This window comes from Sphaerodactylus townsendi, linkage group LG03 (genome assembly GCF_021028975.2).
Source record: "Sphaerodactylus townsendi isolate TG3544 linkage group LG03, MPM_Stown_v2.3, whole genome shotgun sequence".
Classification (NCBI taxonomy): domain Eukaryota; kingdom Metazoa; phylum Chordata; class Lepidosauria; order Squamata; family Sphaerodactylidae; genus Sphaerodactylus; species Sphaerodactylus townsendi.
In genome coordinates, this window is record NC_059427.1 from 90,246,291 (window position 1) to 90,272,501 (window position 26,211).

Here is a 26,211-nt window from a genome sequence, read left to right on the forward strand (position 1 = left end):
AGTAGGAAATACAGAAACAGAGGCTATCCTAAGTTTGTCTTGCAGACAGCATTGCAGAAGGCTAATAATATAGATAGAAGTGTTCTATTAAAAAAGAGAACTAGACCTCAATCTCAACAACCTGCTATTACTTGGGCTCTGGAACAAAGCTACTGCCATTCAACATTTAGTCAAAAAATATTGGCATTTAGTTTCTGACATACGTGGATGCAGCTTATCACCTGATAGGATTCAGACGGTCTGAAAACTTAAGACAATCACTTGTACGGGCTGATATTAGAGAAAAGACATATGTCAAACCGATTTTAGTGGGACATTATCCATGCGGTAGGTGCCTACAATGCCAACATTCCATGAAAACTAAGTATATAGAGGATCATAGATCAGGATTTAGATGGGATCTAAATGACTTTACGTATATATTGCGAATATATTATTATTTGCCCCTGCAAAAAAATTTATGTGGGCAAAACATCCAGAGCCATCAAAGTGATAATTTCAGAACACAAATCAAATATTAAATTAAAAAAAGAAGAAGCACCTCTAGTATTCCATTTTATAGAGGCTAACCAAACTGAACATGACATTTCATTTGCAGTATTGAAAAAATACAAAAAGATCAAAACAATGAATTTACAAAAAATTATTTTACAACAAGAAAATAAGTTCATTTTCAGGTTCCAAAGCCATATTCTGGGACTTAATAAAGAGTTGGATTTTAGCAGCCACCTTTAAATGTTAGATCCTGGTACATTCATTCATCACACCTGTAACAAAGTAGAAGAAAACATACAAATTAGCCATAGGATGACCACAGCTGCAAAGCATTCCTGTAGCCATAGAAGCGTAAGAAAACTCAGATAGACTGGTAAGAAGGCATATTTTGCTCTGTTAATGATGTTTATTGTACTGTAATATGTTATTGTAATTTCATTGTAATATGATTGTAAAAATTGTAAAAATTATGGACCTGGGAAATAGTTTTGTATGATAGTAATTCTGATTTATTACACCAATAGATGACTTCAGTATGGCACCTTTATAAATAAGAAAACATTGTGCTTTGAAGAAGATTGCACTCGAAAACGCATATACGCGAATGCGTTCTATCATATGGTCTCCTGGCTACTACATGATTTCATTCATGAACTGTGAGCAAGTATCATATGGTCTTCCAATGATTACATGATTCATTCATGAACTATGAGTAATTCAATGGAATAGTGAATAATTCAAACAGAAGCCTATCTACAGCGACAGAAAAATCATTTATAAAATCATTGACATTACGTTTTGCAGTAGAATATTGTGCAAGAAGTTAATTGCATTGTAAAGTTGTCATTATTTGAATACTTAGGAGGCTTGATGCCCCTGTTGAACTGTTACTAATTTGTACAATTAATGACTGAGAGAGTTAAAGAAATATCAGTAATAATATAACAAGTTGATGCCAGCCAGTGTACTGCGCGTTTTTCTCTTGCTTACCAATTAATACGTAGTACACACATTGCTTTTTTGTCATCATCAGAATATAAACAATTCTTTTTCATTTTTTTCTCTTTTTCATGCTGCTATAATTTTATAGGGACCATTGAGCCTTGGATAGATCTGGGATGGTGGAGCAAGATTTAACTCTTCATCTGCTAAAAAAAACAGCAACCAGACCCTTATGTTCTATGAGAACGTATGTATGGAGAAACAGTCCACCACGGGAAAAATATTTCTACCATACATCAAGAGAATCACAGATCAAATAGGGAAACTGATGAAAAAGCATTACCTACAGACCATCTTCAAACCCACCAGGAAAATACAGCAAATGCTACGCTCAGCAAAGGACAAGAGAGACCCCCTCACTTCTGCAGGAGTATATTGCGTACCCTGTAGCTGTGGAAAGGTCTACATAGGAACCACAAAACGCAGCATTCAGACCCGCATTAAGGAACACGAAATACACTGTCGGTTTAACCATCCTGAAAAATCTGCAGTTGCAAAACATGTGTTAAACAAAACTGGACATAATATTTTATTTGAGAACACTGAAATTCTGGACAATTCAGAAGCTTACTATGTCAGACTGCACAGGGAGGCCATTGAAATTCACAAACACCAGGACAACTTCAATAAGAAAGAAGAGACGTTAAAAATTAGCAAAGCCTGGCTCCCAGTACTTTAAAAATGGACTGATAACCCCACCCGCAATACAATGCACTCAACCACACCTTTGCATAGCAAGTTCCACCCAAACACTTAATGATTGATTCCCCACCCTGGGACATGGACAATATACCACACTAAACTTTCCCTTCTCACTTAGACACAGTGTGAAACAGACTTTTCTCTGTGATACACCTCTGAAGATGCGTTAGGAACAAAATCCACCAGACCACGACCACACAGCCCGGAAAACCCACCAGAGCCAGTTGAATCTGGCCGAGAAAGCCTTCGACAATACATAAACTACTGATAGCTTAAAATACATCTTTCCAGGCTATACTAGTACTAAAATCTGAATATCTTAATTAAAACCCTGGGGGAACAGAAATATTGTGGCCTAGTGCCTAAAACAAAGCAATGTAGGTGCCAGGTAAGTCTCAAGAGGAAGGTGTCACTACTGAAAATTTATTTATTTATTTTATTTTATTAGATTTTTATACTGCCCCATCCCCGAAGGGCTCTGGGCAGTGTACAACATATAAAAATACAATATAAAACAAGTAAACATTTAAAGCAGCAATAAAAATTTTCCAGCTCTTGTTCCAATTATATAAAAGCTCACCAAATTAAAATGGCGTCCAGCATTCCTATAGTAAAAAGTCCCTCCCCCCCTTAAAGAGGGAGGCATGGCGAGTCTCATTAGATGACAGGTGGCCCAGATGTTAGGGCCTAAGAAAGGGGGCACTATTAGCGGCCGGTTCCTCCAAAGGCCCGGCGGAACAGCTTTGTCTTACAGGCCCTGCGGAACTCCCCAAGGTCCCGCAGGGCCCGGACAGCTGGAGGAAGAGCGTTCCACCAGGCCGGGGCCAGAGCCGTAAAGGCCCTGGCCCGTGTGGAGGCCAGCCGCATCACTGAAGGGCCAGGGACCACCAGTAGATTGGCCTCCGCCGATCGGAGAGGCCGTGCGGGGACATATGGGGTGATGCGGTCTCTAAGATACGATGGTCCCAGGCCGTGTATGGCCTTAAAGGTCAACACCAGCACCTTGAAGATGATCCGGAACTCTACTGGAAGCCAATGCAGCTGGCGCAGCACAGGCTGGATGTGTTCCCAGGTGGCGCTGCCTGTTAGCAAACGCGCCGCTGCATGTTGGACCAGTTTTAATCTCTGGATCAAACGCAAGGGAAGGCCCGCGTAGAGCGAGTTATTTTTATTTTTTATTTTTTATTTCTTTGACTTGTATACCGCCCGATCCCCGAAGTTACAATAGTCTAATCTGGAGATGACCGTTGCATGGATCACGGAGGCCAGATCCGTTTGGGAGAGGAAGGGGGCCAGCTGCCGGGCCTGACGGAGATGGAAAAAAGCAGCCCGGGTTGTATGGGCCACCTGGGTCTCCATTGAGAGAGACGAATCCAGGTGGACCCCCAGGCTGCGAACGGAGGGGGTCGGCACCAATGTGACCCCCTCCCACACCGGCGGCTGGAAAGTCCTGCCCCCCCCCTCACGACCGAGCCAGAGGATCTCCGTCTTCGATGGATTCAGTTTTAACCTGCTCTGTCGCAACCAACCAGCAATCGCCTCCAAACAGTGCTGTAGAGCCGCAGGGGCGGCTACTGCTCCCCCCTCCATCAACAGAATGAGCTGCGTGTCATCAGCGTACTGATGGCAAATCAGCCCAAAACTCCGTACCAGCTGAGCAAGGGGTCGCATGTAGATATTAAATAACAGCGGGGACAGTAACGCCCCCTGGGGTACGCCGTATTGAAGCGGGCACTTCCGGGAGGCCTGGTCCCCGCACCTCACTTGCTGAGTCCGGCCCCGGAGGAGCGAGGCTATCCATTGAAGGACAACGCCCCGCACTCCGGAGGCGGCCAGGCGGTGGGCCAAAAGATTGTGGTCGACCACATCAAACGCTGCGGTGAGATCTAGCATCACCAGGAGCGCCGATCCGCCTCGGACTACAGAAAATGATCTGTCTGTAGTTGCCAACAGTTGGTATCAGTACCAATAGCCACGAAAGGCAAGGGTTGTGTCTGGATTGGGTAGGTCTCATATGTCTAAGAAGTTTGTCCACTTTCATCAGGCCTCACAAACTGAAAGCCCTCCATACAACTGCACTTATTGTATGTCATGCATACCACTGCCAGGTCCATGTTGGAAAATATTTGGAGATTTGGGGGGTGCAACCTGAGAAGAATGGGGTTTGGGGAAGCGAGGAACTTCAGTGTGGTATGATGATATAGAGTCCACTTTCAAAAGCAGCCATTTTCTTTATCTGGAGAACTCTTGTTATCTCAGGAGACCACCAACCACCACCTGGAGATTGTCAACCCTAACTATACTCCACTGGCAGCTTGAGATTGACCGGTGCCAACTGTGGAATCTAAATAGCACCAGATGCAAGTGATGTTATTTTAAAAATGTATGGCAAAAGTATCACAGCAGGCCTGTAGGTTTTTCTGGTCTATATTTTCATGAGTTTGACATACCAGTAGGGTTGCCAAACCCCAACCTCTAGATGGCACCTGGAGATTTCCCAGTATTACAATTGATCTCCAAACCAAGAACAGGTCCCCTGGAGAAAATGTCTGCCTTGGAGGGTAGATTCTATGGCATTATACCCTGATAAGGTTCCTCCCCTCCTCAAACCCTGCCCTCCCCAGGCTCCACCTCCAAAATCCAGAGATGGAGCCACCAGGGGGCAGGGTGTGTGCATTGCACTGGCTGCATGGCTGTGGGGTGGAAAATTGCCCCTCATGGCACCCCCTGCTTTTCCAGGCTGAAGTAAGGTAAGTGTGGGGGCGGGGGGCACTGTGGGGGGGGACACAGAGTACGCACCGGGTGCACTCTGGCCCAGCTACACCTCTGCCAAAATCTCTAGTTATTATTTCCCAATTCAAAGCTGTCAACCCTATACATCAGCCACTTCACAACCTAGAAAAGTTCTACTGGACAACTTTATGTATGAATGATTCTTCTTTGGCTATTTTCTTTACTGTATTATCACTGATATTTACCCCATGTGCTTTCTTATTCTTAACTATGGAAGGGGAACTTCTGCACGACAAATGGGCTGCATATTGCTGACAGGGAAGGCCTAGAGTTCCACCTCTTTCCCCCAACATCAAAGCTTTCAATTTCCTGCCTAATGTGCACAGAACTCTGAATAACAGAACAACTCAAGCAAATACATCGTTTTCAGGAAACCTTCCTGAGCTACTGAAGTAAGAGGGGGAAATGTCTATGGCCCTACTGATGACTCCATAAAGCACGCATCTACTGAATCACTCATTCCTTTCACTGCTGCTCTTCTTTTTCTGCATCTCTGTAGGAAATTAAAGATGGCACGTAGAAATGGTAACTGAAAGAATGTAGTTAAAAATCAGAAATAATTTTCCTCAGATCAGATGAGGTACCCTTTTGCTGTGTCTATTAAGGAGAATGCTTTGTGCATCTTCAAAGTAGTCTCCAGTCTTTCTTTATTCCAGAATAAATATGTCTTTAAGGTGCCTCAAGACTCCTTGAGCACCATCAACTACATCAGTCAGTGATGACCTTTTGTCAATAGCATCATGTGTTGCTGCCTGAGGGTGGATCACCTCTTGTGCGAGGCCCTTTACAATGACACACATCACACCATTGTTGGGGTAATAAATTGGCCATAGCCATTTTATTGAGCAGAAGTGTGAGGCTAAGCATGGGTCTGGATCTGGTCATGGGGGTACGTGCTACAGCTCAGCAGGGTGGGTGTCCGGTCCCGAGCTTCAATCTACTGTGGGGCTCTGCTGGGCGGCAGCTCCTGGCCAGAGATGTTCCCCTTTGGCCCGGTTTGACAGGGCGGTCACCGAAGGGAAGGCGCAGCTCCCTAGCCCCCTTTCCCTTGCCCTTCCAAAGCCATGCCCATGCGCCAAACCACCGCGAACTAGGCTATGACATAATAAGCATGCATTAACAAATAAAAGTAGGGTGAGGTGGGAGGGCAAATCGCTTCAATCGGCGGCGAAAGCATTACGGCCTGAACAAGGAGGGCAAGCTCCTTTAAAAGCCTCGGCCTCGCCTCCTTGCTTTCTTCCGCGTGATCGCCCCTCCTTCCCAAAGTGGCTCCCTTTCCATTTCCGCCCTTGTCTGGGCAGTGTCAGCTGGGCTCGTTCCACCCCCACCCCGATCAGCAACTCCACCTCGTGGTAACTTTTATCAGTTACCAAGCCATTTCTGGATTCCTTCGGACTCAATGACTTCTCACTCCTGTCTATTTCTACAAGGTGACAAAAACATCTGCCAGGAAACAAACCACCTTTAGAATGGTTTTTTGGGTCATTGTGGTTTCTCTGCATTCTCTCTCTCTCTCTCTTCCCCTCACAACAAGTTTTGATTTGATTGTGTTCTGAACACAGAGTTTCGATTTACAACATAATTCCCCATGGGGGACCTATGCCACCCAAGAAGGTGGCATAAGTCCAACTCCTTTGGCGGTGGCCTGCCTCAGCTGGTGGAAGTCAGTTATGGGTTTTAATGCTTTTGGTGATTCTCCTCTTTTCATTGCCTTTTCACACTGCCTGAATGCCTGCTGGAGGCAGTGTAATGTGCCTTCCCTGGCCACCTAGAGCTCTGGATTGGCCTGTAAATTTTCCATATGATTGAATTTCAGAGAAAATCTGTGGGGAAATATTAATCCACTATATTACACACACACACACACACACACACACACACACACACACACACACACACACACACACACACACACACACACACTAATTGACAAAGTAAATAACTCATATTCTGGGTTTTGCTGGTATTGTAATGCAGAATCAGCTAACTTTATTCACATGCAATGGTGTTGACCAAGAGCTGTTTTGGGGGAAAGGATGTCTTTTAGGTTTGGAAAGGACCATTTAAAATAATCCAGAATGCCTGTTATGGAATTATATACCAAGAATTTCAATTAGATTACGAGATATAGCCTTGTAAGTAATTACTGCCGCTAACGAGCAGCAACGTTTGCACATTATTTGAAATCAAACATAAGGCCTGAAGTTAATGGCTCAGTAAAGTGAAGGAGGGTTTTCTTGTGCTAAAATGTACATCTCTGCAAAGAAATGAGAACTTTGAGTTACTAAGGTCTGAGTGGTTTAACATTATGGAGCATATGGGACTTGGAGATCTCCTGGAATTACAATGGAACTCCAGACAACAGAGATCTATCCCTTTGGAGAAAATGGCTGCTTTAGACTGTAGAGTCTATGGTATTATATTTGGCAGAAGCCTGTCCTCTCCCCAAACCATGACCAAGAAATATTTGTGCTTTAATGACAGCTTTTCATAGACAATTTTAATGTGCATTAATATTGTAAAAGGATTGGATTATATTTAAATTTAAATGGGTAGTTGAAGATGGATTTTTTCCTAGACAACTTTATTTCCATTATTTCTGTTGATCATAGAAATGATGTGTTCACCTGTCTTGGAATATTCAGTTCACAAAAAGAAAATTTCCAACTGTCCAACATTCTTAAAATACAACAGCCCTGGCTTCAGAGTGCCTTTGTTTTACTTGTGATGTCAACATTTTGCGGTTAACATCTTAGTTTCTTTATACCCACAGAGGTTTCCGTTTTTTTTAAAAAAAATGCAGTTTAACTGAATTCAACCTTCAGCTTTTCTACAGTGGACAAATGCAGTAGTAATTGCAACTTCAGACGGAAGAAAAAATTTATAGCTAATAGTTCCTATGAACGATTATGCCAGTCATCCTCATTTATAGCAGTCACCTGTTTTGTAGCATCCCATGCTACTACCTGGCATCCCATGCTACTACTTATTTCCCATCTCCTGGCATCTTAATGCCATACTCACCCAGCATCTCCATCAGAGATTCTTGCTGTTCCTTGACGACCCAAGACTATGCACTGTGTGGTGAGGTCACTAGTTGACCCTCCTCCTGGCTGCCCGTTGGCCACTTGGCCACCCTACCAGTCTCTTTCTCTCCCTGCTAAGAAGGACCACTTTGTCACATGGTTCCAGAGTCCAGAAACTGAGAGATGTATTTTCTTTTACTGATCTAGGTCCTACACAGCTGATACTGTGCAAACCAGGGAACCTCTGTTACCTAAAAGTGCTTCCAGATGGAGGATGTGAGGGAGAGCCCATGCTGACCAGCAGCTGCAAGCACCCTTGGAGTCACTTCCTGTGAGGTACTGGGGCAGACACACCATGTCTACAGGGCACAGGAAGAGGGTTAAAGGGGAAGGGTTTAATATGGCAACATCTTGAGGTACTCCTCAATCTCTTCTTCTTGCACCATCTTTGATCTCACTTCCTGCCTCCACTCACAAGGCTTGCTGTGCTCTGGAGGTACCAAAGAAGGAGATGGGGCATGCCACCCCTCCTCTAGCTCCTTTAACTCCTTCATCACCCTTGTGGTCTCTGGGGTGATCTCTAGAACCACAACACCCTTGTCTCCAAAAGACAGCACAGGCTGCTCCTCCTGCTGCTGCCCAGGGAGCAAAACAACAGCTGGAGGAGGGCAGCCTTTGCTGTCTTTTGGAGACAATGGCATTGTGGTTCTAGAGATCACCCCAGAGACCCAAAAGGTGATGAAGGAGCTATGACTTTGATTCAGAAGATGCCCAAGAGGCGCTCCAAGTGAACACTGGCAAGATTACCATTGAAGAAGTAAACACTGCAGTCAAGACTCTCAAGAACAGCAAGGCATCTGGGTTGGATGAAATACCCACAGAGATCATAAAACATGGTGGACAGGCAACGGCAGAAGCATTGACATCGCTGTTCAACAACTGCTGCCAAAGGGGTGTAGTCCCAGAAGATTGGCAAAGAGGTGCCATAGTCAAGTTCCTCAAGAAGGGCAATATTGCCGAATGCAGCAATTGGTGGGGTATGGAGGTGGCATGCGGCTTTGGAGTTTGCTCTCAGAGCCCTGGCAGTACTATTGGTGGACGAATGCCCCCAAAGGGGAAGAGAAGAATGATGAAGGGGGCAGAGAAAGGCAGCAGCAGAGCCTCCTGCACAGCAGGAAAGCTCCCTTCACATTGTGGCTGCTCAGGTTTCTAGGGAGAAGAAAAGGGCTCTTCCTGGGCAGGGACAGACAGTGGCACAGGCTTCCACTTGGTCCTGCCACCAGTTCCTGTGTGATCCTAGAGGTCCCAAAGCTGTGCCTTGCGAAGCGCAGGGGCAGGCTCCTGCAGGGGAAGTTGAGACATAAGTGCAGGTACCATACACCAGCATGGGAGGAACAATTCCAGGGACGCCAGGGCACTCACCTAGGTTGTGGGAATGGGTGCTGGATGGCTTTTGCTCTTTTGAAACCCAAGAGAGACATGGGGTCATGGGGTCCAGGGCTGCAGCCAAGAACCCCAGGAAGCGGGGTGTCAAGTGCACCTTTGACAACTGGATAAGGGGTTATGGAGAGTACCTGGCCTTAATTTCGGTGGCATATCCAAAGCAGGGTGGCATCTCACAGCCCACATATGCAATGTTACATGGGTATATGCCGTTGCTGGCAAGGTTGCTGCCATAAATTATGATGACAGTTTTCAGAAGAGTGCTTCTCAGTGGGAGCTGGCCCACTGGAACTTTATTCATGACCAAGTCTTGATGGTTACCATCCATCCCTATGCTAGGCCCCAGGGCAATCCCAACAAATGAGGTCAACTGGTAGGGAGCAGGAATGGCTGGTCGGTTGGGAATTCAATCAGGAAAAGTGTTAGCGGCAATGTTGCAAGTATGAACATACCAAACTTATTTGAAGTGGGGAGATGCTCCTCTTTGGAGGGGCCTGACCCACCCAAGTGGGCAGGCGGAGGGTGCCTTGGGTTGAGGGCCTCACTGCAAGATACTCCCACCGTGTATCTCACCAGGCAGGGCTGCCTAGGGGTGATTCCCCAAGCATGACCTCCAAACCTCACATCCTCAGGTCCATTTTGGAACAGCACAACCAGATATGCACCTCTGCCACACCTGCCCAGATGTCCCCACTGCCAAAACCCTGCCACTGTGGTCATCCTGTGAACTTGAAATCAGTTCACTGCAGCGAAAGGCTCCAAAGAAAGCCAAGGAAAAGGCAGCTCAGAACAGGCTAACCTTGAACGACAAGTAACAAACCCTGGGCAGCTGGAGCACCAGACCCCTGACCACTGAAATCAGTCTGTGGCTTTCAGAGCAGCAGGAGGCCAGCTGGCTCCACCCTTCCACAGTCCTCAAAAAGGAGCAGCATGGTCTGGATGCAAGCACAGTGTCTCCCCTTATTGCCAGACAGACAAATTAGGAATATGCCCTTCAGTTGTCTTTAAACTATCATAATTTACCAGGACTGTGTAAGCATGTTAAGTGCATTCAAGTCTCTTCAGACTTATGATGGCCCTTGGGATTAATGACTTCCTAAATGTCCTATTGTTAACTGCCTTGCTCAGGTCTTGCAAACTGGAACCAGGTCTACTCAATCTATACTATCACTAATGTAGTCTGAGGGCAACAGACTAAATAATTTTGTTTACTGGCTACATTCAGTCCTCACATTTACCTGGCAATGATGTGCAAATAACAACAAAAGCTTGATGCCAGGTTTGGATATGTGTCTTGGTCCTCCCCTCTCCCTTCTTAAGCACTGGTTAGATCCAGTTACTTTTGATGATGGAAGAATAGAGGCTCACAGATCAACTAGAGTTAACTATCCTACCTTACACTTGGATTCTTTACCCAGGCTTAGAATTCTGGGTTTCCTATAGGAGGGGGAACTAACTCATATTAGTCCAAACCCCTGCACTTGTACCTTGTGGGAAACAGAAAATTGCTTCTAACAGATTCTCCAAGCAAGAAGGAAGGGGTGGGGGAAAGGAGGTGTTTGTGTAAGCCCAGAAAAAACAACCCAGATTTGTGCACATCCCAACAATGCTGGTTGAAACTAACATCTGTGCGGTCAAGTCTGCCTTCATATGAGCAAGTCCTCCAAAATGTGTCATTTTCAATAATCCTAATTTCATCCACTTAATAGTACATTCAGAATATAGGAATACATGAAACTACAAAAACATTCAGCTACATATATTTCACACACATTCATTACTGTGTTTGAAAACTCTGCTTATTTTTTTAAATAAGAAAGGACTATATTTGCATATATGCTAAGACATAGAAACAAAGCTACCTGGTAACTATATTCAAAGTATCAGGACAAATGCAGCTTCTCTAATTGTTTATGAATCCAGTATGTTTTCAGGATACCAGATTCCATCAAGAACCAAAGTTTGCCTGTTGTGCAAGACAAGCAGTCACCCTTTTACACAATTTAGCTTTGCCTGTTTCAATAAACATTTAAAAACACAGAATCATGAGGTATTTTCTTACCATCTTGCTACAGGAACCACTTTCAAGCAAAACTGTGAGGGGAAGTGTCAATCAAAGAGAAGGATGTACATAGTGGTCTCTCCTGCTGCTTCGTATTTCCTGCCCATTGCTTTTGAAATATGTTGGTGATAAAGTGTTTTTTACTGCTTGCAATGAATCCAGAGAACCTGAAAGGTAACTGGAGACCAGATTTGTTTGTTTTTCCATTTTTCTAGTTGCAAAGCAAAAGGCAGAATATCTGTTGCATCTTATACTTCTATAGGCAAAAGTCAAGGGTTAATTTACATGTTACCTGATTGGTATGGAAGGTGTTCAGGTAATGTTTGTAAGAAGCAATCACATGTCCTCAGTAACTGACATAGTTACTACCCAAGACATTCTTCCATACTGGGGCACTGATTTGCCTTAAGAAAACAATATTTTATCTACAAAAGGTGTTCTTGTGACAGCATCCTCACATAAGAAAACAGCAACATAGTATGTCTTCAGAATTATACTGAAAGTGACTGTGAAAACCAGGCCTTAGAAAAACATTTAGACACAGTAAACAGGAACTATGCTGAATTATTTATTTATTTATTTTTCCCGCCTTATACCCATTTAAAGCTTTATAAGTCAAAGATAGCACCTTGAATTGGGCATGATACTGAACTGAAAGTCAACACAGTTCTTCTGTTGTGATATGTATCTGGCCAGCAGTACCCGTTACCAGTCTTGCTACCATGTTCTGCACTAGCTGAAGCTTCTGAACCATCTTCAAGGGCAGCCCCAAGTAATGCATATTACAATGTTCCTGTCTGGAAGTTACCAGAGCATGGATTACTGTAGCCATATTATCTCTGTCCAGAAGTGGCTGAAGCTGGTGAACCAGCTGGAGCTGGGAATAGGTACTCCTGGCCACCGTTTCCCCAAGTGACTTATATCCTTCTCTCCTCAAAAGTTCTGTCATATAAATGATAAGATTAACATGGCAAGAACAATACTAATTGCTTCTTTAGCCAGATTGTTAAGCTTTTTGAGATCATGAAAGTCTGTCTTTTTTCTAGTCTGACCATTGATCTGTCTAGGAGCAGCAGTGGCGTAGGAGGTTAAGAGCTCATGTATCTAATCTGGAAGAACCGGGTTTGATTCTCCACTCTGCTGCCTGAGCTGTGGAGGTTTATCTGGGGAATTCAGATTAGCTTGTACACTCCCACACTCGCCACCTGGGCGACCTTGGGCTAGTCACAGCTTCTCGGAGCTCTTTCAGCCCCACCTACCTCACAGGGTGTTTGTTGTGAGGGGGGAAGGGCAAGAAGATTGTAAGCCCCTTTGAGTCTCCTACAGGAGAGAAAGGGGGGATATAAATCCAAACTCCTCCTCCTCCTCCTCCTCCTGGTGCTCAGTAACCCCATCAATAACAGAACTCAGATATTACATCAAACTGGTCACCTGGATACAACTCACTGGCCGGTTATGTACTCGGAAGTAATACTTGATGAAATGTTCCCAAGGTTAGTCTAGAAGGGCACCAAATTGGTATCCCAAATCCTCCATATGGGAAGAGGCAACAGCCAGGGCTTATACCTGTCATCACCTCTCAGACTGAGCCCACATCAGCCTGCAGAGTCTGTCTGTGTTCCTCATGGAATAGGGAGAAGTACGCTCTCCTTCGCTCCCTGCTGCTTCTGGGCTCCAAAGGATTGTAAAGAGCCTCCACGGTCTCTTGAAGCTGCACCTACAAGTGGGAGGGAGGATGAATGTGTGCCACAGCTGCCCAGCTCCAAAGGGCTGTAAAGATTCTCTGCAACCACCCTCGGAGCAAATGGAGGTACAGAGGAGGTGTCCGTTCCATTCATGCCATTTCTTTGAGCAGGGCAGCAGCAGCACGGGAGCAGACAGGCATGCCTTCCCAGTACAGCCCCGCTAAAACCTTCACTTCATAGTTCTGCATAACATTTCTCATTCTTGGCAGTCTGCATGTATGTGTGTCTGTGTGTAATGCACACACACTGCCAAATTCATTGAGATGATACAGTTGCAGCTATATAACTATGCAGTCACAGTGCTTTTGCTGAAAAAATCCACTAAGCAGTCAGTTCCAGAGGGAAAAATCATGCTTACACAAAGGACACTTCTGTGGCTATGAGGGCAAAAGTGAAATGAAATGCAGCAAGATTCTTGGTGTGGTCACATTGTGTTTTCAGATGAAAATTTACAGAACTTTCCCATGAACAATGCGTGGTTTCCTATTTATAGAGTGGCATCTCAGTGAAATGACTGTGCAGAGCAAGGGGATTCACATGGCCTAGTTGAGAAAGGGGGCGGGTATGAATATTCCAATGGATGACACACTTTTCATACTGTCAGATGGCACCTGAACTAAGGCTGGGGATTAATTTGGTCAGTTTTAAAACTGTGAAAGCAACTGGCCTGTTCAAATGCATTCTATTACTGTGTGATTACCGGTATTTGATATGCAGGGCCCAGCTGTTCACTTGTCAGTTTGCTGTCTGTATGAAGTACATTTGTCTTTAAAAAAAATTATTGTATCATTTGAATTTTATATTTTACATAAGTATCCTTCAGCATACATTTTCAAACAATACATTTCCCCCCCTTTTTCCCTCCCCCATTACATCTTCTTCATAATTTTATCACACAAACAGCAGTAAGTTCATTCTCTGTAGCCTCTTCTCCCATATTTCTTCATTGACTCGAGCTTCTTTCATCCAGTCCACATATATTATCCATATCTTCAAAATTTCATTCTGTTTATCTTGCCACAATTTATTTCTTGTTATTATATCGAAAATATCTAGTGTCACTTGTTCCCAGATATATTCCAACCATTTCTGAATTGTCCTTTTTCTTTTCTTTCCAGCCCAAAGCTATTGTTGCATGGGCTGCTTTAATCATTATTTTATACATATAACTATATATTTTTATCTTCTATGAAGTACATTTGTCAAAAGTCATATTTCAACTAGTGCCATCTGAAATGAAGATTTTGCACTATTTTCTGCTAAAAAAACCTCTAGATATCCTATTACCTTGGAGTGTTTATAATGTACCGCATGCACTAGTAGCTCCATGTTGTAAGCATGTTGGCCACAATCAAGGGACTCTTTTAACTTTTCTTTCTCATTCAGCAGTTGTCACTACCTTGCGCATGGATATCCACATGCACATAGAGCAAACTTTTAGGTAACTCAGAAAAGGAGTTGCTGTGATTTTTGTCTGCAATTATTTTCTTTCAACTTTTCAGATGGGGAAGATTTTTGCCTTAACTCCTGGGAGCAATATGAACACAGTGCCCTGCCCTGCAAAGCATTTAGCATAAAGAGAGGAATGTCCAAAGATTGTACCATACCATATCCTTTCCAGTGACCTACCAAACATATCTTATCTATTTAGCTCTTCCTTGATTGATCTGTCAGAACTGGTAGCTTCACTGCTGGTAGGATCAGCAGTGGTGCAGTGGTTAAGAGCAGGTCCACTCTAATCTGGAGAACTGGGTTTGATTCTCTGTTCTGCCACTTGAGCTGTGGAGGCTTATCTGGAGAACTAGATTAGCCTGTGCACTCCAACACATGCCAGCCGCGTGACTTGGGCTAGTCACAGCTCTTTGGAGCTCTCAGCCCCATCCACCTCACAGGGGGAAGGGTGGGGAAGGGAAAGGAGATTGTAAGCCCCGTTGAATCTCCTACAGGAGAGAAAGGGGAGTATAAATCCAAATTCCTCCTCCTCCTCTTCTTCTCCTGGGTAGGAAGGATTTTTTTATCTCCAGGAGATAAAATGTTTTACAATCACTCCTCCAGGAGGTCAGGAGCAGTGGTAGGATTCAGCCTATTCGCACCTATTCAGTAGAACTGGTAGCTAATTTTTTTTCTAGTTCAGAAAATGGTTGTAATCCCACCACTGAGTCCTTTCAAAACCAGTTGTTAAATTATTTGAATTCTACCACTGGTCAGGAGCTGATGTTTGCTCCACCCACTCTGCACTCTGGCTGGGGCCATAGTTGGTTAAAGACATAGCCTTGCTTGCCCCTGGTCCCTTGCACTTCAGATGCACCAGGTGCATGTTTATCAATTTATGTGTATTCATCTTTCACCTTATAAATAAGCTGACCTCTCTTGGTCAGCTGCCTGGAACAAGGCTGATTAAGCAAGCAGATAGGCGGGCACAATGCCCCTCCCTCCATCATGCTTATTGTGTGAATTGGCAGCCACTGGCCAGAGACAAAGGTGTAAGGGAGGCTGCTCAGGAAAGCTGTCTTGCTCAGTTGCCTGAGATGGGGCTGGCTGAAAGTATGTGTGCAGTGCTTCCTCCCTCCCTTGTACTTTGCAATGGCCAGCAGCTAAAGAGGCAAGCTGCACATTCCAGCTGTCCATGTAGTCATCAAACCCCCCACTGTCACCCTCCCCCAGTCTCTGCCTCTTGTTGTCACCTACAGGATAAGTTCAGGGAAGTCAGGACTTCCCTCCCAAGTAAAGCCCCTCAGTGTGGGGCTCAGGGCAGCTGCCCCAACACCCCACAGCTAAAACCACCCATTTTGTTGGTTTAAACCTTGACTACTAAGCTGTATTTTTGAAGTTTTCATCCTTTAAAACAAATAAGAAGTAAATAAGGATGGTATTGTATTTTCTGTTAATAGGTATAAATCAGTGGTGAGATTTGGTGGGATTCAGCAGGTTCAACCTGGGAGAGGAAGTGAAGGGGCTTTTAGTGCCTCGGAGCCCAGAGCAGGGAAGAGAGCTGGGCAGTGCTGGGTGTATGTGTGTGTGTGAAGCAGAGGGCTCTGGCTTGGCTCTCCTCCCCACCCTGGGCTTCTGGGGCAGGGTGGAGACTTGCTGAGCCAGGAAGCACAGGGGTGTGTGTGTAGGTGGCCTTGACGGCCGCAGATCAGACCGTGTGCCTCAGCCGGAGACACGGCCTCACAAGCCTGGGATAGCCACCCCGGCAGGCCACACCACTGGTCCAGGTGCACAGCCAATCTGTGGCCAGCCAGCCCCCTGTGGGGGCCTCTGGCAGCTGCTGCCCATCCAGGCCTCCCAGCCAATGCCAGAGAAAGGCCCTCCGGGGCTATGCAGCCAGCCCCACAGTGTGTGGCTTGCTCCGAGGCCGGCCACCTCTGGTTGCTGGGCAGCTGGCCCGGCAGCACACTGGGCAAGCCACCACTGCCGCCTTCCCTCACCTCCCTCCAGCCCAATATAAAAAAGGGGCGCAGCAGCCAGATAAGTGGGTTGCAGGGGGGAGGGTGCGTGGCAGGGAGTGCAGCGGGGAGGGGGGGGGCAAACCAGTAACTAAATAATTAGAATCCCACCACTGATATAAATGTTACAAAATAATCTCAATCAATCTATTTGGTAGCCATATAGGCCATTCAAATTAAGGCAATAAGTCAAAAATTAAAATACTTATATTCTACAACTAGAACTTATAAACATACTAAAAAACAGAACATTAAAGGCTAAACTATATGCAAAACTTTGCTGATTATAACTTAGCATTTATGCAACAACCTTTCTGCATTTATGCAACAACCTTTCTCTCAACCTTTTTTTTTGGTTGAGAGAAACATAAAAGTAGCTACCTTGTGGCTGACTTCCTCAAAGGCCATTGTAAAACATACTTTATTCTCCTCCATTCCTGACAATTTTTCTAGAGTATTTTAAAGATATAAATTCCAGATATGGGAGTACATGGGACAATACAAAATATAATGCATTACATCTTCTATCTGATCTAAACCACCGTCACAAATGCTTTGTTCTTTTGGAGTCTTGTTATGTCTTCCAAAAAGATAGTTTGATGGGAAGGATTGGAATCTTAGGCTTGTAAAAGTCTTTCTTAAATTTGGGTTTGTTAAATTTGTAAGATACTTGGCCTCGGTCATTATGTTTCTTAATGTTCAAGAAATTTCAAGAGCCAAAATTCCTGGCAGTGGCACACTCTATATCGTATTGGAAGTTTTTATTATATAGCCAGTCTCTAATTCTTCTTGGCTCCCAATATATGGCTGCATGAAAAATATTTGAAAATCTTCAGATCATTTTGATTGCTCATCATTTCTCTGAAATTGGGAGGCACGATATGAGATTAGATCACTCTTTGAGTGGAACTGTAAATAGTTCCGTGGTTATCCCCCTCCCTCCCACAGGAGGATTTTTCTTTTACCACATAAAGAAAGGTGGAGGGACTTCTTCATGAGTGAAAGTGGGGGAGAAAGTGGAAAAAAAACACAGTTTAACTCTTTCTATACTAACCATTTGTCCACTGAAAGTCATCCTTTGCCACAGTGCCTTTTCTGATAGGCAAAACAAAAGGAACTATATCTTGTACCTGTCAGAAAGAAAAGCTTGGGGGATTGCAATTAGGAGTCAGCAAAAGAAGTAAAGGGTAAACAGCCTCTTCTCCTTAATCATGGATTTGGAAGGAATTTTATAGGCCATCTAAAGCAACCCTGTGCTCAGTGCAGAAAATTCAAACAAGAATATTCCTGGCCAGAAGCTTGGGGTGGGGGGATTGCACCTGGGACAACACCTGCTCCAGCCGCCCCCCCATCCCCTTCTGTGCCCCACTGAACTTAGTCAGTGGGAGCTTGTTGGGGGCCGCCCCTCAATCAGCCCAGTGTGGCAGAGTTGAGTGCTAACCATATATGATTCTGAACAGCCTTTTGTTCCTTTTTGAAGGAAACATTAAAATGCCTCCCTTTTCTATAGATCTAAAGTGAACCCCTTCCTTCCACAAGCCCGGGAGTGAGGGAGTTCGTTATCAGAATTGTATTTCTTTTATCAGCTAATTAGTAATTTAATTAACCACTCTAGGGATCTGTCTGACCTGTCTCCAGGGGGAGGTGTAACAATCCAAACAAGCTTGTGCTTGTTATCTATGAATTGTTTTGTTTTCTATATTCAATATTTCCTAATAACAGTCCCTCATCTTGTTTTTGTGTATGATTAACAAGAAACCTCTTGTATTTTATTTGTTAAAAATTAACTTTTTTAGCACACACACATATGGAGCTACCCACCTGTATCACTGTGGTGTAGTGGTTCAAGTGTGGGACCAGGATCTAGGAAACCCTGTTTCGAATCCCCACTCTGACAAAGAAATTTGCTGGGTGACTTTGGGCCATTCACACATATTCAGTCTCAACCCGGGAACTATTTGGATGTGAGATCTCCAAGAAATACCAGGGGTGTGACATGACATCAGGCAATGACAGACTACCTCTGCACATCTCTTGCCTTGAGGCACCATAAGTCAACTATGACTTGATGGCAAAAAAAATCACAATATTTATTATAAAATATTCCACGTCATGTCAGAAATGGCTGAAGAATAGCTGGATCCAAGTTTGCTTTGCAGCATGTTTAATTTCCCATTAATTGGATCCATGCACAGTGGGATTAGTGTTGCCAGTCCTCTAATGAGGGATTCCCAGTCTCTCAACGCTCCCCCCCCCCCACAGCTTGCAGTGGTGGCAAGACAGAGGAAAATTCTGTTGGGCCAGTTGCATGGTATCACTTCCAGGTTTTCCCTGTACATGACATCATACCTCTCTAGAAATCTCTAAAATGTCTGGTGATTCCTAGAGAGGTGTGACATAACTCCTGGGTTTTTCCTGGAAGTGAAATCATTCCATTGCCTATGGCCTCTTCCCATGCCCACACCCTGCCTGTGTCCCCCAACCTGCCAGTCTATTGCTAGTTGTCAGGCTGGACCTGGCAATCCTATGTAAGATCTAGATTTCCTGCTCCCCACCCCCCTTCTCCTCTTTCCTTCTCCAGATACAGTTGAATCTTATTTAAATGAGCATTAAATTATACCATATTTTAAGATTCCACTATAAGTATTCCACTATAACCGTTTTGATTCTTTGTTCCTTCCCAGTAAGCCATTTCTAAGAACTTTTTATCACTGTGGTTTCCTATTTGGGTATTTTTACTCAATTATATCCTGTATTTACTTGATAACCATTGGAGGAAATGGGCCTCTATTACTGCAAGACTGAGCAAGTAACAGAATGGTTTGGATATCTAAGAAAGTAAATATACTCCCTGCCACCTATTTTGAACCTTGAGCAGAGAACACCAGCTACGAATTTAGAGCTCAATCCAGGAATGCAACAAGGAATCTTTGGGAACCTTCTAATCATCTCCAGAGTAATTTTTATTCCCAAATAAATACCTACACTATACTTCTATACCTCTGGATTTAGAGACAAAGTTTCTGCAACACAGAACATGGCTTTCTGGTGTCAAATTTTAGTGGGGTAGCCACATTAAACTGTTGTAACAAATGGAAAAAGAACGCTCATGGCACCATGTAAACTGCCACTTCATCTGGTGCATGACTGAATCCAACAGAGCTGCCAATGCAAGTCTAGTGGGAAATAAGTCCCATGAAGTTTTCACTAGCTCCCCCCCCCCCTTTGCGCACTCACTAAGGCCGTTTCTGCACGGCCAGAGCAGCAGGGCTGCATTGGCATGGTTCATGCCAATGCAAGCCCCAGGGCCGTTTGCACAAACGGCTCCACTGGCTGTGCAGCTGGCGGAGTGAGCTCTGCACAGCTGTGCAGCCCCCCAAATGCCTCTTTACCTCCTCCTGGCTTCCATCACTCTGTGGAGGCCAGGGGACACACCCCCATGGCCAGAGTGATGAGTGCAGGGATGGAGACCAGGAGGTGTGTCCCCTGGCCTCCACAGAGTGACAGAACTCAGGAGGAGGTAAGGAGGCATTTGGGGCTGGTGCAGGGAATATGCCGGCTTCCACCCGGCGCCCTGAGTGAGGTTTGAATACATCATTTGGCGGGGGGGTGGGGGGTGGGGGGTGGGGGAAGAGCAGTGCTGCATCGTTTTCGCAGTGGTCTCCTGTGTGAAGGGTCCCCCCCAAAACGATATTTTACCAAGCTGGAATTGGTGATTCCGGCCAGTGCAGAAAAGGCCTAGAGTGAATCCATTGGTTAGCTTCAGCCAATACCCAGGTATGGCTTTGCGTATTTGAAGAAGGGAGGAAGCAGTATTCAATGACTCTAGTAATATTTAAGAAATTGGCTGGTGGGAAGTTAACCTTCATTGTATGTTAAGTATTTAGCACATAGATACAGAACTTTGTTATTCATTATGGTTTTAAATGTTATTGAACGCTTTGTCTTGAGTGCCTTTGCAGTAACAATGCCAGGATATTTATTTGTTTGTTTATTTCATTTGTATCCTGCCTTTCTCTCCAAGAGCAACCCAAGGCTGTTTACATTGTTCTCCCCTGCAATTTGTCCTCATAACAGACTTGTGAGGCTGGTGTTAAAGGAAAGGGCTGTGTCTGAGCAAAGCTCCTCTTGCAGGATTTTTTCTTTGTTCTGCACAGTTCACAACAGGTGAATTAGTAGTCTACCAAGGTCATTCCATAGGACTTCTGGTTAGTTCACTTGTTTTAGCTGGAACAAGATAGGAAGAAGGATTTGCTCAACTTCCAGAATGCTCTTTGGAGATGATGTGATAATTGGCTGAAGGAGAACATATAAGATCAGTTTTGTACAAAATGTAGGCCCATTATGCACGTACTACTTACTGCATGCCTGAGAAGTAATCTTTGCATTGAAGTGGGGCTTTCCTGCATCTTTTTATTAACATTTGGTGGTAACCTCTCCCCAAGTGTCTCTGGCTGTTTCCACATGGGCAGAAAACAGCGCCCTAGGGACAGTAAAAACATTGTCCCTGGGGTGCTGTTTGCACAGCTGTTCAATGAGCAAGGTTTTTCAAAAAGCGGTGTCTTCCACCCGCTGCTGTGTGAACTGCAGCGGGTGAAAGGCGGCGTTTTCTCCGCACTGGTCCCAAACGCCTCCTTATCTCCTCCTGGCTTTCGTCCCTCTGTGGAGGCCAGGGGACACGCCTCCTGGCCTTCATCCCTGCAGTCGTTGCTCTGGCCATGGGGCTGTGTCCCCTGGCCTCCACAGAGCAACAGAAGCCAGGAGAAGGTAAGGAGGCATTTGGAGGGCTGCGCAGCTGTGCAGAGACTGCTCCGCCAGCTGCGCAGCCATCAGGGCTGTTTGTGCGAACGGCCCCGGGGCTTGCATCGGCATGAATCATGCCGATGAAGCCCTAATGATCTGGCTGTGCAGAAACAGCCCAAGTCTGGGCTTATCTGCCATTTCCCCCTCCTTCCAGCCCTTTTTCATTGCCATGCAGTATATTTATGATATATTATTAGTTATGATCTATTTATTATGGTGGTAACTTGCCCCCTGCAAGTTATGTGTAGGATTGCCAAACTCCAAACGGTAGCTGGATCTCTCTTGAGATTACAACTGATCTTCAGGTGACAGAGATGAGTTCACCTGGAGGAAATGGCTGCTTGGAAGGTAGACTGTGTGCCATTATATCTCACAAAGTCCCTCCCCATACCCTGCCCTTCTCAGGCTCCACCCCCACCCCAAATCCCCAGGTATTTCACAACCCAGAGCTGGCAACTCTAGTTGTATGGGACCCTGCTTGTGTATATATAATACCAATCCCACTGCTATGTGTGCCTGGGACAAAATGATTGAAAGACTGAAGCTTCGCAAAACCATTACTAGCCATTGGGCAGAGAGACTAAACACTACCCATAGATAGTTGTAATTCACACTGTTATTATTTCCATAAAATTAGATTTGAGAAAAAGATTAATGGTCGAAGAAGTAGTTCTAGACAGACAGTTTCAGAATATGGCATTTATTAGGTCATTTTGGCAGTACTGGGATGTTTGTGAAATACAATTCTCTGACATCATCTCCTTTACTAATTGAAAGCAGCATGAAATCTAGAGACCGGGCAAAAGCAGAGAGAGAACAATGTGTGGCCTAGTCTAAATCTTCAAGCTGAATAAAGTTACTCACACACCAGAGAGACTTTTTTTGTCCTTTAAATTAAATTCATTGTTAATTAACCATGCTGTCAGTCAAGAAGGAATGTTGAATACTTTAGTATGAATCATACTTATGACTGATATAGCAGTTCAAAGATGTATTCTGTTTAGTACTTATATACTCGTGTATAAGTCGACCCGCATATAAGTCGAGGCACCTAATTTTACCACATAAAACTGGGAAAACTTATTGACTCGTGTATAAGTCGAGGGTTGGAAATGCAGCAGCTACTGGTAAATTTCAAAAATAAAAATAGATACCAATAAAATTACATTAATTAAGGCATCAGTAGGTTAGATGTTTTTTGAATATTTATTTCAAAGAAAAACAGTAAACTAGCTCTGTAAGTGGAAAAGAGGGTCAACAAAAACAATATGGTCTCAACAGTAACTTTAAAGGTACAAAAACCTTAGCTCAACCAGCAACCAAGCTAAAACACAAGAGTTAAAATCCTTCAAAACTGGATTTTTGGTCAGGGGAGGAATGTTTATGTTAGCAGTACCAACATTTCTGAGTATCTTTAGGAGACCCTCCTGAGTATCTTTAGGAGACCCAAACCACCCAGGTTTGGTGAAGTTTGGTTCAGGGGGTCCAAAGTTATGGACCCTCAAAATGTAGCCCCATCTATTATTAGCTTCCATTGGAAATAATGGGGGATGGGGCACCCCCTTTGGGGGTCCGTAACTTTGGACCCTCTAAACCAAAAATCACCAAACCTGGCTGGTATCAGCAAGAGATTATCCTGATGGTTTGGTGAAGTTTGGTTCAAGGGGTCCAAAGTTATGGACCCTCAAAAGTGTAGCCCCATCTACTATTACCTCCCATTGGAAACAATGGGGGATGGGGCACTACCTTTGGGGGTCCATAATTTTGTACCCCCTGAACCAAACTTTACCAAACTTGGGTGGTATCATCAGGAGGGTTTCTTGAAAAATCCCCAAAATTTTGGTGCTGCTATCCTAAAAACTGTGCCCCTTGGTGGCTGACAAAGTAAACCGCTTAAAATATTTTTATACACCTGACTCGCGTATAAGTCGAGGGGGGCTTTTTCAGCACAAAAATGTGCTGAAAAATTCGACTTATATGCGAGTATATATGGTAAATCATTATGTTATTTATGAGCAAGATCCCATATGAGATGGTCAACTGTTTTTTAATTTGATCCAGCCCTAACCATAACTAAGAGCAGAATTGCATGTCATTTTATATGGCTGCTGCCAAAAATGCACCTCTTATGTGTGTTCAAAGTGCCATCAAGTTGTAGCCGACTAATGACCTCCGGAGGGGTTTTCAAAGCAAGAGATTAAGCAGAGAAGGTTTGCCATTGACTTTCTCTGCCGAGTCTTCGTTGGAAGTCTCCCTTCCAAGTATGAAACCGGCTTAAGCTTTCGAGATCTGATGATATTGGGCTATACCATAACTGCCTTAGTAACATGTTCTAAAACTTGTGTTTGTCCTGATATCAAATAAATCAGAGTTGGAATAGACCCATATCTCTGTTCAGGTGTTTGACAATGCATGCAGGAAGACTGTACTACAAACGCTCACTATTTTGTCTAAAAGAGTTAACACAGATGCATACCTATGCCTTGTCCAATCCAATCCAATTCAATCTAATCCAATCCAAAAACCTTTATTAGGCATAAACTGTGCCTTGTCTTGTTGGTGGGCTTTGCTGGTCAGAAATCTTATCTTGGACTTTGAAAGAACTCAGCCTTTGAGTTATATTTTCATATTGGAACCTATGCTTTTAACTGTTTAGTTGATCTTTTAAAATTAGCATTATTTTATCCTCACTGTTTACCAGTAGGTTAGAGAAATTATTTTCCCTCCCAGTAGAGCAACTGAAAGCTGCAAGGAATAATATTTGAAAAGCAAGCTGTAAACAGTTACAAAATAGGATCTTAAATGAGGATTGGTCTTTAGTGTTTAAGATTGTATATCGTAAATGTTCACCTCTCTTCTTCTAAATATTCTTTAACAGTACTTTTGTTTTGCCAAACTCTTTCTGCTAATTAGAAATCTATACATTTAGATGAGTTTTTTTTATTAGTAAGATGTGATACCATAGACTCAGCTTAGATGCAAGGGAGATACAATAAAATTATTGCAGAAGAACACAAATGGCCATTTTGTCCAGATCACTTAGACTCCCTAACCCTCATTGTTTTAGCAAGTTCACAAATAATATTCCATGAAATAAATATATCACTTCCAGGATAAAAAAAATCTAATTACCCTTTCTGAGAAGTAGATACTGCATTATCTGCTATCAAGATCAGTGAATTGCATGAAAGATGTGACAACTTTTCTCTTTATAGTGTCAAGAAGAAATTAATCTTCATTTCCTCCCCTTTTTAAAAGTGTGAAATGGCAGATGAATAGCCAATTGCTGTTAAATCTAGGGAAAGGAATTCCTGAGGTTGCAGTCTGAATCCAGTTTGGTCTTGTAGGCTACTGCTACCAAATTAATTATTTTCTGAAACTTTTCTTATATGTGTCCTACTTTGCAAGGGTGACATTCATGATCTTAGGTCCAGAAGGGTCAGAGGCTTGTCCCTTGGGCCCGTTCCACATGGGCCACAAAGACAGGCGTGAGGCTGGTAAAAACACTGGCACTTCTCCCCCACAGCAGTGGTTTCCTGACTCACTAGTTGAGTGAGTCTTTTGGAAAATGCTGGCTTCCACCTGATGCCGAGTTTTCCCTGCACTTCTTCAGGTCCCCTCTTACCTTGTCCCGGCTGCCGGCGCTCTGTGGAGGCAAGGAGACATGCCTCCAGGCCTCCGAACCCAGCAGTCAGAAGACAAGGTAAAAGGGGATCTTCGCTTGTGGACCTGTGCGAACGCAGCCCCTTGGGCCACTGGAGCACCGGAGCCATTCACAGGGCACTGTGCGAATGGCCCCAGGGGGTGCACCAGCTTCGAATATGCCGGTGCACCCCTGCTTGTGGAACAGGCCTTGGTCTCTGGCTGACTGGATAGTGAAAAAGGACTGGTGGCAGACTGCTGAAGTGTAAAGAGTCACACTTTTTGTAATTTGTTTTATTTAGCTGCACCATCTTGACACCATGATCAGACAGATTTTTCCACAAGCCCAAAAAATGCCCCACATTTGAAGAAACATCTGAAATCTAAAAACAAAACAAAAGCCAATCAAGCAAACATACTCCATTGGGAGTTTAACTCCCCCACACCCTTCCCCAGGAAAAGTGCCTGTATCTATACAAAAATAATGCTCTCGATGGCTTTGGCCACTATTACCCGCCTTGAAGCCTTCTATCAATAAAATTAGTGGCAACTGTGTATATATACTCATCTGCACATTCCAAAGTGGTGACAATGCTGTGTCTTTTGGGATCAGGGCGGAGGCCATGCTCAGTGAGGAATATGGCTGTCAAGTCCACCCTCCATGGCAGACATTTTCTCGGGGGGTGGGGGGAGAAGTTCAGCCCCCCCTTGGAAGTTGACAACCCCATTAAAGGCCTAAATTCTGATCCACCATTTTGAGGGGGTTCTTTTGGGGGTTCTTTTGGGGGGGCATAATCAGTGTCTTTCAAAACAGGAAAAGAGAAATGTGTGAAACGGGGGTTCTATTGCTGGTCATTTGAATCATGTACAAAACAACAGGCTTTTTACCCCACCCCCTTTTTGCTTTGTTGGGTAAAAATGGGCCCCAAAGAAGGGAACTTTTCCCTGCATGAGAATATATACAGTGTTATCTTCATTTCAGATGTCAAAAAGTATTTGTGGCTCCAAGTGTTTTCTTTTCAGTGGAAAACGGGTCCAAATGGCTCTTT

The 26,211-nt window shown here is 44.2% G+C and overlaps 1 protein-coding gene across 1 annotated transcript in view; it reads right to left on the reverse strand.

Moving 5' to 3' along the window:
• Nucleotides 1-562: 562 nt before the first annotated feature.
• The window catches only part of P4HA2 (prolyl 4-hydroxylase subunit alpha 2), an 85,327-nt gene continuing 59,678 nt past the window's right edge, over nucleotides 563-26,211 (reverse strand). The window contains exon 15 of the mRNA XM_048488353.1: nucleotides 563-767. Within this exon, the coding sequence (XP_048344310.1) occupies nucleotides 739-767 (29 nt within the window). The 3' untranslated portion in view covers nucleotides 563-738. The remainder of the gene's footprint in view (nucleotides 768-26,211) is intronic.